The sequence below is a fragment of the Camelus bactrianus genome, chromosome 22, assembly GCF_048773025.1.
Source record: "Camelus bactrianus isolate YW-2024 breed Bactrian camel chromosome 22, ASM4877302v1, whole genome shotgun sequence".
NCBI lineage: Eukaryota > Metazoa > Chordata > Mammalia > Artiodactyla > Camelidae > Camelus > Camelus bactrianus.
In genome coordinates, this window is record NC_133560.1 from 14,314,441 (window position 1) to 14,329,525 (window position 15,085).

General features: G+C 45.9%; 1 protein-coding gene across 7 annotated transcripts in view; it reads right to left on the reverse strand.

Moving 5' to 3' along the window:
* The window catches only part of TENM2 (teneurin transmembrane protein 2), a 404,559-nt gene that overhangs the window by 346,618 nt on the left and 42,856 nt on the right, over positions 1-15,085 (reverse strand). For 6 of the 7 annotated variants that reach the window (XM_074350320.1, XM_074350315.1, XM_074350319.1 and 3 more), the window contains one exon: positions 8,796-9,005. The exons of the other annotated variant lie outside the window; for it this stretch is intronic. In XM_074350320.1, the coding sequence (XP_074206421.1) occupies positions 8,796-8,916 (121 nt within the window). In that variant the 5' untranslated portion in view covers positions 8,917-9,005. The remainder of the gene's footprint in view (positions 1-8,795; positions 9,006-15,085) is intronic. 7 annotated transcript variants of the gene reach the window in all.

The window sequence follows — 15,085 nt, forward strand, 5'->3', positions numbered from 1 at the left end:
ACATGCTATCATTTGAGCTTTAACAAGTCAAAGTACTAACAGCAAAGATCACTGATCAGAGATGACCATATCAAATATAATAATAATGAAAAACTCCCAAGTATTGCAAGAATTACAACATGTGACACAGAGTCGCGAAGTGAAGAGATGCTGTTGGAAAAATGGCACCAACAGACTAGCTTGATGCAGGGTTGCTGCAAACCTTCAATCTGTAAAAAACATCATATTCTGTGAAGTGAGTAGAGCACAGCACAATAGGATGAGACATGCATATATATAAAAAAACAAACTACAACTCAACAACAACCAGACTACCTGATTAAAAAGCGGGCGAAGAATCTGAATACACATTTCTCCAAAGAAGATGTACAAATGGCCGATAAGTGCGCGAAAAGATGCTCAACATCACCAATCATTAGGTAAATGCAAATCAAAACCACTTCACATGCATTATGATGGCCATTATTAAAAAAAACACAGAAGATAACAAGTGTCAGCAGGATGGAGAGAAACTGTAACCCTTGTGTGTTGCTGGTGGGGATGGAAAGTGGTGTGGCCACTGTGGAAAATGGACTGGCACGTCCTTAAAAAATTAAACATAGAATTACTCTATGATTCACGGACTTCATGTGTGGGTATTGAACCAGCAGAAGCCATCACAGGCGCTCAAACAGATTGGTACCCTCATGTCTGTTGCAGCATTAGTCACAATAGCCCAAAGGTGGCAACGAGCCCAGTGTCTGGTGACTGATGAATGAACACATACAACGTGCTATGTTGATGCAGAAGAATGTTATTTGGGCTTACACAAAGGGAGGAACTTCTGACGCCGGCCACAGCGTGGATGAATCTTGTCGTTACACAAAGTGAAGTAAGCTGGTCACAAAAAAGACATACCTCGTGTGACTCCACTTACAGGAGGTAAGTCGTCAACTTCGCAGAATGGTGGTTGCAAGGAAGGGAGCGGGGGGAACGGGGAGTTCGTGTTTAATGGGTGGAGAGTTTGTGGTGGGGAACAGGAGAATGTTCTGGAGATGGACGGTGGCCACAGGTGAACAACAATGTGCAAGTATTTTATGCCAGAGAATGGTACACTTAAAAATGGTAAAGATATTACATTTCCTGTTACATACATTTCACCACAGCGTATTTGCTCAAGCGAAAAAATGAATAATACCGAACCTAACCTCTGTCCCATCGAAATCTCCTTTTAGCAGATTTAGACGCATCAGAATGTCCTTTAATATTCGTAACAACTTTGGGAGTTGTAGACTTTTATCACTGTTTTACAGATTTTAAAAAACTTGAGGCATAGATTAAGTCAGTCACCCACGATGACAGTGTTGGAAAGTGGCTGAGCTATGAGTTGAATCCAGGTAGCACAGCCTTCATATTCTGTGCTTTTAAGAATACAGTCATTCTTAATTATTATTTTTGGGAGGAGGTCTAAGAGATTTACCAGGGGCTTGGGCTATAACTTCCATTGGAACTGCCCATTGGTAAAAGAAATCTACCTCTTTATTCAGTAGAGCACTGAGGCATATCTAGTAAAGGACCACAGTTTTAAATGGTTATTTAGTATTATGCAAGAAGCTAGGTAGAGTTAAATGCGGTCTTTAAGAAAAATTGGGAGAAGCTGAAGTTCTGGGTAAAAATTTTTAGGGCAGGGAACTGTTAAGATGTCACATATAAGCTCCTGGGACACCTTGTTATGTACCATGAAGCCGGGGACAGAGATGGAGAGGCAGAATGTACACAGTGCTTATCGACCTTGGGAATTCGGTCAATAGCAAGATTATTTGCTGAAAAGGAACATTTCAGTGCCATATGTCACTTTCATGCTGTGTGTCTCCAAGGGCATCACCTGTCCATCGTGCCTGTGTGCTCATTTGTGCCGTGGGGCAGAAGAGCGGTCCCTACCCTAGCTGGGCTGGAAATTGCTGAAGCTCCGAACTACCTGTGTGCGTGTGTGTGTGTGTTACAAGAAGGCACAAAGGAAAAGAAGAAAAGGTCCGACCTCTATCTAGCAATGTCAAGAGGGTCCCCTGCAGACTACCACCTCCCAATTCTTAGGGTGGAAGACTGTGTTGAGGAGGCTGAGGTGAGGCTCGCCGGGAGCCCGGGTCAGAGCTGGACGCACTGTGCTTCCTCTGCTGGCTGGGACTGACAACAGCATTTTCAACCAAGTGTCGTAAGACCCCAAACCACGCTTCTCAACTTCTGCAGGGAAACTGTAAGGGGCTGCTTTGTGCGACTGCGTAGGTCTCAGCTTTGTCAACAGCCCAGAGGGTGGAGTGAGACCCACACTGTGCAGGAAGAGGGGACGGGGGTGTGGTCTGTAAACACAGGGAGAGTCTGGCCCAGCTGGATGCCAGGAACTTACACACAGAAGATGTGAGAGCAAGAATGGGCGCTCAGAGAGCTTTTTGGCCGACGACCAACATTGACAGGTAGGGAAACTGAGGCACAGGATTGATGACTACAGATTATGCTGTGAATCAGGGACAGAGTATAGAAAACCTACTTGTTTCAGTTGTGCTTCAGAGCTTTCCCGTTACGTTCATCCTTCCCAAACTTGCTGGACTGCAGGAATCGTGTGGAGGGAAGACTGAAAGCATGGCTCTTGAGCTCCTCCTGAAATGACTGACCCAGAATCTTCAGGGAGAACGTTGGGGGACACGTGTGTTTGCCAAGCAGAGGAGGTGAAGAGGAATTTGTGATGCTCCCATCAGTTTTTTTCCACCTTTTTCAAAATTGTAACTCACACCCCTTAACGCAACACTTTGTCTTGTGTATCTTGGTAAGCCATGCTAATACCTTGGGGGTTAACATTTAACGGGGAGGTGGGGAGAAAAGTCTCTGGATTTAGGAAGGTTGGGTTTGAAACCCAGGCCTTTCATTTCCCAGCTTTGTGACTTTGGGCCAGTTACTTAACTTATTTGTGCCACGGTTTTCTCATCAATAAAATGGGTATGATGGTAATCACTGCTGCACAGGGATGTGGTGGATGTTAAAGCAAAGTGCATGAAGTAAGGAATATAAAGTGCTTAGCGTAATAGCTATGACCTCGGGCTGAGAGCCAGACCCCCCTGTGGCTCTGCATTCAGGGCAAGAGTGGGGGCTGAGCCTTGAGATGACAGCAAGGGCTTGGGCTGCGCTCCTGGTGCACCGGGAACCCCTCTGGAGGAGACGCAGCCAAACCACTGCCTGGCACCAGAAAGGGGTTATGGGGAGCTCTGAACACCTCACCTCGACATCCAAGCTGATGGGGAAGAACAGCGAACCAAGCAGCTTATGCACAAAACCAATCCAATGTGGGAAAGGGAATGACATTTGGACTTGATTTGCTGACCCTCAGATCAAGAGCAAAGAATGAGATCTCTCCCAGGTAGGTACAGCCTCCGTGGGCTGTGGCTCCCGCACCCCCCACCGCCGGGCTCCCCCTGGGTCCTTTATATTGGCTTTGCCACCCCTTGCCATGATGTCTAAAAAGTGCTTTTTCAAAACCTTCTCATTTAAAGATGAACTGCAAAGTTCTAGAGTATCTAAAAACAGACAAAACAAAGCAAAACATAGGTAGATTGAGTATGTTTTGCAAAGTAAGTATATGCCCCCGAGCTGGGACAGACTAACCTGCCTTCCTTCCCCATCTTTTTTATTCATGTATGATGAAAAGTAGTCCATTTAGCAATTACAGAAGCCATTAATTAATTCATTTATTCAATAAATACTTTTTGAGCATCTACTCTGGATCTGACTCCTGGAATCCTGCAGTGAAGATTCCTGCAGGAGAAAGTGAAGCTGAGAGGACAAAGAATAGCCTGGAAAGAACAGACTAAAGTTACAACGCGGCACCTCAGGAGAGGTGGGAGAGACAGCCTCACAGTGCCCAGTGACTTTGAAAAGAAAATGAGTTCGTGTTATCCGCCCAGTACCATCATCAATGTGCATAATAATTGCTGTGAGCTATTCAGGAAATCCTACGCTAAATTAAATTACACTGGGCATAATCTGTTTAGGGAGGCAACAAAATCTATAACATATTAGAGGAAAAACCCTTCCCCAAACCTAAAGTACATAAAGGGAAGGCATTTCATTAACTTAAAAAAAGTTCTGTGCACAGGTCCCCACCTCCCTGCTTCTTCCGCCTCCCAAATCCGGCCCATGGATGGTGGGAGGGGGCCCGTGACTGAGGCTGTCTCAGCGCAGTGCCTTAGTCTTTGCCACAGAATATCAATTCTAACCTCTCAACAGCTGTCAAGGCAAATTTGCAACAAAGAACACCTGCTGTTCAGGTTGTGGGTGGAGATGATAACCTCAAGGTTAGCGAATTCCCATCAACATGTAGTTATGGGCAGTGATATTTAAGGTCTGTTGTCTATGAGACAGTTGACATGATCCTTTATAGAACTAAGGTTTACCTATGGATCAAGTCAAGTTTGCCCTTGGGCTGTGCAAGTTTTGGACATTAGTAGAACTGCTTTTTAACCAAAAATATTTCCCATGACTTTCGTGGAGGGAGGTTCTCAGAAATTTTGACAGGATATTCTTTAGCATGTGCATTACAGCAAGTTACAGAGAATCAGTCATGCAGAAGGCACACACTGCTTTCTTTAAGAGAAGTTGATTTCTGGCTTCCCTATAAGGAATCACAGAATTTCCCTGAAGCAGTCCATTGATTTGTTTTCATCTCATGGATGTTGTGTATCTTGGTCTTTCTCTTTTTGCTTTGGCTTCTAGGAAGCTCAGAATTAAGTTTTCTGTCCGTCTTAAATAATGGAATAGGACTTTATGTACATGAGCCAGTATGTGTGCTTTTCCTCCTAGATTTTTCCTTTACCCTTACTGTGTCATCTAATGATAGCTGTCCAGTTCTTTTAAGAAATTGTTATAAGCTGTCACAAATTACAGGGAAGATGTAAGAAAAGGAATGAATGAAGAGACAGCTGAATGAATGAATGAATGAATGAATCAAGCTTTTTGCTTTATGATGCCAGATAAAGAAGGCAATTCTTAAATAAGCTAGGCAACTGAACTCTTGAACCCTCTAGGGAACCAGAGGCTTGCTGATTTTGATGTACTATGTTCTTTAGGACTGACCAAGGCATTGCTTTTTAAATATGGGCTGGGCACCTTCAATGTGCTTAGTTAATAACTGAGACTCTCTAACAGGGACAGCTCCTTTGCCTCGCAGAACCTAGGACCGACAGAAAGGGTCCTTGGTTACATTTCTCCTTAATCGTTTGACGTTACAAATGAGTCTTCTAAACCCTCTTATTTAGACTTTCAAGAAAACTAAAACTCTACCTTTCTCAACCTTTTATAGAGGAGAAGGTAAGCCAATGCTTTTAGATTATAATGTGGATGACCACATGTTTTCTGACTCACATGCCCATAGCAAACTGCAAACCCCATTACGATTTGGAAGTTAGTCTTATTCTTCCACCTGCGGGAGCCTCCATTATGTTGCCACCGGGATCCAGATTTTTTTTTCCCCCAAATGAGTTATTTCAGAGGATTTGAAATGATGCTGCTGTATACAAGAAACATCTCTGGAGCTGACCCGCCCTGGTAGAAGGTGAGAAAACAGGATGAGCCACTTGCCGGAGCACGGCTCTCTGGAAGAACATGCTTGAGGGGAAGGGAAATGCTACTCTGCTGAGCATCCCTCTAGCTGTACCTGGGTATCTGCACGACTGGCATAGATTGAAGGTTAGAGCAATCTGGCCCCAAGGATGCCAAGGTTTTAGAACCATCCACTAAAGAATGCACTGCAGTCATAGAAAATAATGACAGTGAAGCCGTAAAGGCGAAGTTTTGTTGTTGCTTTGAGGAGGGTTTTCATGTTGTCAAAAAAGTTTCAGTTGTGTAGTTTGACGTCCAGTTTGTCTCTTCAGAGCAGAGGCTCCTTCAGCAGGAAATGAGTGCAGTGATTTTCTTAATGGAGGGCTTTACTAATGTCAAGTCATAACAGCAACCACGAGAGGACAGTGGGAAATAAGGCTTTACTGTCACATAGGGGCTGAATGTGTTGGAAGGGGTTTTATTTCACCTGAGAAAGAGACAAAGACCAAACTAGTGCCAGATCTGCAAAGCACAAGGTCATTGCCAGGCGACTGACTTAAACAAACAAACAAACAAATCTGTGTTATTAACCAGCTACACGGAACACAACACAATCAATCACGTGGTTGCTTTGTCTGTGGCTTGACACCTACCAAAAAATACCAGCCCCTTTCAGAAAACTCAATCCAGGATACCCAGGAACAGCTCTACATTTTGCATCTTCTGTGTCAAACTCTATTTTCAAGCCTTTATGTCAAATTTAAATTCACGGCAACTGCATTCAGATCTTGATAGAATCCCCAATTTGCCCTGGACCCCACATCCATCCCACAGCACGCACACACACACAAACACACGTACGTGAGCACACACATATTCGAATTAGATTTGTGCTCATGTCAGTGCTAAGCCAGAGCCAAGAATTTTCAATGGCTGCCCGTTGGCCAGATCTTTAACCAGTTCTCAGAGAAGCAACCCCCCCCCCCCGAAAACAAGGATATTGCACGTGTGGGTCCTCACCTCTCAGGGGAAGAGATTTTATCAGCATAGCTCTTACATGGGATGAAAATGGACCCTCAACTCTTCTGTGGTATTTCTCCCTGTTACTGAAGCTTCAGTTGCTATCAGTCTTAAGTGAGCTGAACAAATTGGCGTAAGTGATGAAAAACGGCTAAGTCTGACTCTGAGCACCCACATCTGTTGTGTCCACCCAAATGAGGTCTCGATTAGGCAGAAAATCAACAGAAATACCCTATCAACAACTTACCATCTCATACAACATCCAAAAGAAAAAAGAAATCACTTGCGACGTTACCACTAAGAAAACATTCTAGCCAGCCCTGAGATACGAACTGACCTCTTTCATGGAAATCATCTCGGCTCGGGTATACATCTATGCATAAAAGGATATAGTTTTTAAAAGCTCATTTTCTTGCTAATAATTGTCTGTTTTTAAAAAGCTATCAGCAGGTGCACCTCATTTCAAAAGCCTCTTGTCCTTTATAATACGATATTCATCACGATTACATAGTATGAAATAAAAAGCAGCAAAACATAAGCGAGGATCGTTCAATTAAAGGCAACATAATCTCTGCAGGAAAAAAAAAAAGGTTCTGTAGCTAAAATCAGGCTCCGATGAAAGAAAAAAGGGAATATATTTCCACATATTTTTAATTATATAGAATTTCCTCAAACATGATTTTTCATAATATATTCCATTAAGTTAACATCATATTTGAAAGAAAGAGCATTTTCCGATTTCATTTTAAGCCTGATTTTGAGCAATTACAGTGTCATTGTTCCGCGGTAGAAAGGTTGAATTCATTTACTGTGTGGTTATGCTGGTTATGATTGATGTCTCTTCTCCAAATGATAAACCAATCACCCCAATGATGTAATGTCATTTTAAGAGTGCCATAATCACATTTCTCTCAAACTAGAAGCTCTGATGAGTTCTAATAAAGATTTATGGTAGATTAAAGGCCTTCATAATATCAACAATGGATTGCTCATTTGATGAGAGATTTGATTAGGTAATTTTTTTTTTTGGAAAAAGAATATGAGTTTACTAAATATATCAGGCCTGGCTTTGAAGAAGGGCATAGGCCATCAGAAGTAGCAGTCCATCGTTCCAGCTCCGGAATGAATCATCTTAAATGTATTTAGGAAGTCCTTTCCAATTGTAGAGGCTGGGGCCGTTGGTGGCATACACTCACAGATGGAGCCAAAACACCATCTCATCAAGGAATGCTCTCGGCATGGAAAGGGCCGGGTTGCTTTTGATAGGATATGCTAATGGACACCACGAGTGGCCAAAAGACAACTCCAAGGCCTTCGGGTCGGGAGCGATTAATTTTCGCAAACGTCTCTCCTTGGGCCACGGGTACTTAACCATAGAGATGGAACCATCTTGTGTTCGTATGTTTTATGAATACATCGCCAACAGCAGGAAGTCGAAGTAAGGTAGAGTGAGGGCTGGGCCTGGGGCAATCCCATCTAAGACTGAGAGATTTGTAGCCGAGGCAGCTGCCACAAAATCCTCAGAAGAGGGATGGAATTTCCTCAAACGTGATTCGCTCTGCGAATGTGAAAACCGCCGTGAGAACTAGAGATTTGGAGGCCGTGTTTATCCCGGTTCCACGTGATCAGCTTGTTACATCCAAGTGAATGGGGATGAGTAGAGGGTTAGAGGAGAGGTCACCCCCACCCCCAAACACTTTGGACTTGGCAAGACATTCAGTATTCATGTCAAGGGAACACATTTGAATTGCAAAATCATCTAAACAAGCGAGGAAGGAAAAGTCAGAAGCCAACCATCCAAAAAACAAGAGATCTGCGATGCACACAAATCGAACACGCGAGGGTATCCAGGGAGCCACGGCTCGGACCAGAACTGCCGTCATACAAAGTGCAGTACTCCTTCGTCCCTCTGCACTTCACCTCGGAGACCTGCATGCTCTCACGTGCAGCAGTGGGCAAATTCCTTCCACTGAAGGGGCCCCAAACCCTGTTCAGATAAGCAAAACCTCTTTGGGAACCATGACCTTCCACGAATGTATCCCGGAACTCCAGTGCCACAGAACGACCAACGCCCTCGGCCTCGGTGCTTCCCACAGCACCTTCTCCCCAGCCCTGGTTTCCGAGTTGTCATTTTGCAGGAGACTCCAGAACATTACACACACACACACACACACCCCACCACACACATGCAGACGCCACAGGTTCCTTACCACTGCTGGAGGCTTGCTGGGGCCCTGAGCATGCTCTGAGCAGGTATGAATTGGGGGAGAATTCCTCATCAGGGTTGGTGTCCATGATTTGATGGGAGGTGTTGCTGTCTAGCAATGGCATCTGGCAGCTAACTGGTGGAGGATTATGAGAGCTAGGCAGCTGAGCAGATGGGAGGAGGCTAGACGAGGATGTAGGTGGGATGGGACGACCTGGGAAAGAGGACAGAGGGGTCAGAGGTCAGCAATGAGTGTCATGAGAGCATCCAGAGAAAGTTACATTGAAACCACTTCACAATACAAATATGCAAAAAAAAAAAAAAAAAAACAAACCCAGAAATGCTCCAGATGTGTTTTTTCAAGTGGTTTGCTGTTTCTCCAAATGTCCAAATTCATACAACAGTTGTTACGTATTTCAGAAAAATGGGCATGCGCGGAAGTATCCACCCACACAGCTGAAACGGACGCAGTCAGGACAACACCCACTTCTTTCCGTCTCTCCTACGACGGTCCTCATCAAACTGTCCGTCATCGCTCACTGGACCGTCTCCTCGCTGCTCTCCCTGCTTCCACTCTTGCCACACACCCATCTAGTCCCCGTCGTCCCCCTCCCTTCTCTACAGCAGCCAGAACGCTATTTTAATGATAGAAATTAGGTCATGTCACTCTCCTGCTTGGCCCCACGGCCGGTAGAGAGAGACCCGAAGCCCTTACGGTGCCCGGCAAGCCTTGCCCACTCTGGCGCCAGGTGCCTCTCCCACGTCCCCTCTGCTAGTGGCTCTGCCCACTCTCCCCGTGGCTCCTTGCTCTCCAGCCAACATGCCCATCCTTATTTCTGCTGCTTGCACCTGCCACACCACTCCGTCTTCAGACGCTCTGCACCTCCTGCCCCATCTACCTTAGAACGTTCTCCCCTATCTGCCGCCTCGCTGATATTCACAAGCCTGCTTCTGTTCTTCATTCAAGCCTTTCCTGCCTTCCTCCTGAAAACTGCCCACCCACCTGCCCTGCCCTGTTAGCCTGTTTAAATTGCTTCGTAGCCCCTAGGACTATCTCAAGGTGGACACGTGTCTATTTTACTCATCCTGGGAGCCTCAATATCTCCCTGACAAATAGCTCCTGTTGAATGACTCAACCACTAAACCAGGTAGACCAAAACCAAATGAACTAGTCTGGGACAGAAATGGAGGAGAGGCAGAAAGGGCGACATATTTGCATCTCCAAGAACTGGCCCGTGCCACCACCCTCTCCACCATGAGTGTTTTTTCTGGACATCACAGGAGAAATTCCCTCAAAGACAAGGACAGCCACATGAGGCCATGGGGAGGGCAGCCAGCCTGGCAGGAGGTGGGCAGCGACTTGGAGCTGGCCTTGGAGCAAAAGTTCTCCTCCCACACAGAAGGCAGCTGCAACCTCTCTTTTCCCGTGGCAGGGAGCTCCTGGCAGCCGAATTGCTGAGTGCAGATAACTGGCGTGTGTGCTTTCACCCGACTCGCTCTTATATCTCGGGGTCTTGCCATTGCTTGCCTGCTGGTTTGTTCATTTGGGAAGCTCAGAAAAATGAGCCAAGAGAAGCAACCCGGGGGATGTGCCCTAAATCCATCGGGGGGTGTGGAGGGAAGGGTAAGGTATTCAGAAAGCAAACTCAAGAATCAGGTTAGAGTTTCAACTTAGGCAAAAAGTGCCCGAGGTACAAGAAATCCGTTTTTCCTGCTTTTAGACGCAGTACGTGTCTGGAGGCATTTTCTGGCACCTCAAACGGAGATCAGTATTTGTCATCGCTTTTATCACTGTATTTGCTGAGCAATTCTCCAGTGCATTAAATGCTACTGATAGATCATTTCGGTCCAATAAAATGTCTGAGTGCCTCCTAAATGCACCCTGCTAGACACTGAGGACACTAAAAGAAGCAAGACTTCATCCCTGCCCTCAGAGAGCCCGCAGTCCAGCCGGGGAGGCGGACAGCACAGTGCGCCATTTCAGTACCGCGTGGTGAAGAGCAGGACGGCAGCACCCAGGACGCGGTTCTGCGGGGGCCCCAGGACAGGGACGCCTGGCTCAGCCTGGCCAGGCAGAGGCAGGGCTGGAGGGCCAGACAAGGATTCCTGAGAAAGGCGATGCCTGATCGATCTTTGAAAGAAGAGGAAAGGGACTCTCGGTGAGAGGAAGCCCGAGGGAAGATCGGTGGGGTGGGTGAGGGTGGGCGTGGCAGAAAGAGACAGGAGATAAGGTGTCCTTGAAGCTGAAATGTTAGGGGCTGCTGCCCAAGGTCACAGGTAAAGACGAGTCATCCTTGACACAGAGCAGTGGATGAATGGAGCTTGATCTGAAAAACACAGTTCATTCTTTAAAACGTCGGGAGCCACGTAAGGCACGATATTCTTGCCGGATGCTCTAGCAGTGCTAGACTGACTGCTTCAGAGTGTCATCAGCATCAGCGCTCACACCTAATCCATACCTTCTCCCCTAAGTCCTCCTCTAATGACAACACTGTCATCCCTCTGACTGTTCTAACTGCTCATGTTTTTGCACGATGACTCACTGCCGCTCACAGTGCCAGTCACTGCACGTACGTTATCTCACTGAGCTCTGAAAACAATCCTATGAGGTTAGAATGCTTATAATCCCCATTTTGTTTTAGATGAGGAAACTGAGGCACGGAGAAGGAGGAAGGCATAGCTAGCAAGTGACAGAGGACTGGTTGGTCTATTCCCAAATCCACCCTCTCACTAGTCTGCCTGGTGTTTGCTCAAACAGCACGGTAGCAAAATAGGAAAAAGGAGACAGATGAGGGAGGGGTGATGACAGGAAATCACGTTTCCAGCCCCCCCATCTCCCAACCCCAAGGCACTTTCCACATTTCAGACAGGAAACGTTTCTCTGAATAACCAGTGACGGGAGCTATCACCCGGCAGAGTTCAAAGCTTTTCTGGTAATTTTTTCAGGAAGTTCAAAGTGGTTCCTTTGGAGCCATGTGACCCTCCGCCTTCTTCAAGGCTCCCGCACCCGGAGGTGTCCTGACCAGGGCACTCTGAAGCCGGCGCTGACGTCCACTTAGCAGCGAGGCTCTGCTAGGGGCAGATCGTAACTCGCCACCACCGGGCTCGGACGTCTGTATGACTGACGCATATCTGAAACTGCATGTTGAAGAGCAAGGATGTCTGGGAGGCAATTTTAAAATTCCTTTGAGTGACGGAGGTGGCACTGAAGTTCAGGTGCAACTTTCCAGGAGCCTGATATGATAGTTGCTGTGAAATCATTCTTTACGTGAATTTTTTGAAATTTTGTTTAGCGTGAATTCATTTCCTATCATACAGACAGAACGGCTTTTTAATTTGTCCAAACACAGACAATGGAAGAGCAGTCCTAGCACGGTGAAGGCACTGGGGGTTACTCCGGTGCATCAGGATGCACGTCATAGAACTGTCTGAATCCTGTGACTTCCGCGTCCCCTTTAACTCTCTGCCTTGGTAGGTGGGTCCTTAAACCCTGCTGGCTGGTTTCTACCATTACTCAGGAAATGTCTCGGTCCCTAGACCTGCCCCCAATCAAATTGTACACTGTTCTCCATTTGCTATGTCATTTGCTAATTTTGTTCACTTATGCTACATTTTTCCCCCTGACTATTCCAACTGACAGAGACCATCTGTACAGACACAGACAGGTTCCAAAGTACAGGGGAGAAAGCTGGAAGTGGTACAGGCTCACTTCACAGACCATGATTTCTTACTGAAATCCTTCGTGTGGGATGGGCATGGAACCAGGGGCTAAGCACTTTTACCTCGTTCCTGCTCTACGCACTACAGAGGCCCCCTAACTATTTTTGAAGTTCCATTTTGAAGGGGCATAGAGTCCCTGGCAAATATACAGAAAACTGGGTTTAAATGATCTGTTACAAGCAAGAGGAAACACGCAAAGGCAGCAATATGTCATTCAGTAAACTCATACACTCTCGTATATGTGTGGGGGTGTGTGTGTGTGTTTTCCAAGATCCCCGTGTAAATCAAAGTCTCACTAATTATCTGTGTGACTGGATTCCCCTTGACCTTAAAAATGGGGCCTAATTCAAATTTTGCAAATTTATCTGTTTCCAAACGAGTAAGATTTCATGATGGTTCCAACTCATGAAATTTTTCTGATTGAAAGACCTATAACCAGACAAAGTCGTTCCATCAAAGCCGATCTGATCGATCGGTAGTGGCTGTTTGGAATGTTGTGTTAAGAAGGATTCTGAGGACTCCCTCCCTGGGTTCAGTGGGAAACAGCAATATTACCAATGAGAAATCGCGGACAAGGAGTTGGGGAAATGCAGCAGATGCGGAGAGTGTATTTGCCATCCATGCTCCAGGCTTTCATTCAGCATCTGCTTCAGCCACACCTGAAGACTTCATCCTCCACTCTCTGTGGTTTAGGTCACATTGCTTTAACTCCGATTGTCTCCATAACAGCTCTGTTTCTCTCCTTGCACTGATTTGGATCCAGATTTGGTTCTCCCACCCAAGGTTAAAGGGCTACAATCTCCTCTCTATCCCCAAAGCAGTAAATATGGTCCATGAGATCGCTGCTCTGCCCAACCGTGGTTAATATACCCACTAATTTATGACAGAGGGCTTGCTGCCGATCAATTCCCCAAATTCACTTACAACAAATCCCTTTTTCATTCAAAAGATTAATGGCAAGCTGGTATTAAAATATTCCGTGTAGACAAGGAATAACTGACCTGTGCACTGATGTGGGGGGAGGGGTCACGATATTTGGTGGAGCAGAGAGACATGGCTGGGAGACAGTCAAAACAGAACTAAACAAACAAATCATTAGGAATAATTATGTACAAAATAATAATTAAGTGGCCTCATTATCAATTATATATGTGATCTTGCTTTGTGCTGAGAACTGAGTTAAGTATTTTACACGCAATTTTCTCTCTCGACAGTCACAGTTTTTCTCTGAACAAAGTCTTATTACCATCCCTGCCGACAGGTAAAGAAACAGAGGCTTGGATGCACTAACTTTTCTGACGCTGCACTGTCAGCAAGTAGCAGAGCCAGCTGGGATTTGAACCCAGGCATTCTGACTCCAAAACCCAAGCCTAGAAGGGTCCATTCTACTCTTTCCTCCATTAGAGAGGAATGATTGCTAAAAAATGAACAAGGTGTGAACCCCAAACTCACTGGTCCTCTTCGGGAAGGCACCACGGAGGTCCCCCTAGGGGAGGTCATTAACCATGGGCAGAAACAAGGCTCCTGCTGGACACAGCCACCGTGATCGCTCACACACAATAAATGATTTGTAAAGAGAGAAGGCGATCCTTAAGTCAGAAATGAGAAATCCGCTGTGGCTTTGTAGGTTCAAGGACTTAATCAAAATAGAGCTTTTGTGCTAATGTTGAGAATGGCAAAAGGACTGTGTTAACAGAAGTGAAACAGTTGGTTAGAGAATTTGAGCGATTGTCCTAATGACATTTTCTAATCCTTGCTGTTTATTCAGAGGCCGGACTAAATTATCCATGTTTTCCCCAAATGTCTGGGCTTTGCGATACTCCCCCTTTGTAAGGCGTGAAAAGTGAGGCATGTGAGTATGTATGTAAATAGAAATAATTTCAGGACCTGAGATACTGCCCTCCGTTTGTTTGTGCTTGATGGATATTTGAGGAGTATGGTCCCACCTTCTCTCGAGTTCCGGGAAAAAATCATTCAGGAAAGTGCACCCCATCTTCCAGGCTCTGCGTAGTTCCACACGTGGAGCTCGCAGAGGGCTGTGTGATGGGCATTCTTCATCAAGGAACGATGGGCTCAGTGAGGCACTGGGACAGGGCCGCCATGGCCACCACCAGGTACGGCGCTGGTACCCTCACAAGAACCCTAACCTGACTCCCCCCCTCCAACTGAAGGAATGTGGATGAAGCCACTGCACGTCTATTCAGCCTATTTTACGTGCTAAGTACCAGGCTCGGGGACATTATGCACCTCCTTCCACAATGATCACAACACCACTGTCTAGAGACTCAGGGATGTTAATAACACATCCAAGGGGCAGAACCGACATCTGAACTTCAGTTTGCATTTTGCCAAAACTGCGACGGGCTCTTCCTAAACCTGGAGTTGGCTCATGCTCAAATTCACCTATGAACTGGCTTCATCCTTCAACCCGTCCCATTCTCATTCTCTACTGTGTCCCAGATGAAACCCTGGATTCCAATGGGTGTGATCACCTAGCAGTCTTTTGCAAATTTGTTTTTTCTGCCTTCTTGCCCGTAGCATTCCCGTCTGCAGTATTCCTGTCTCTGTCCTGTG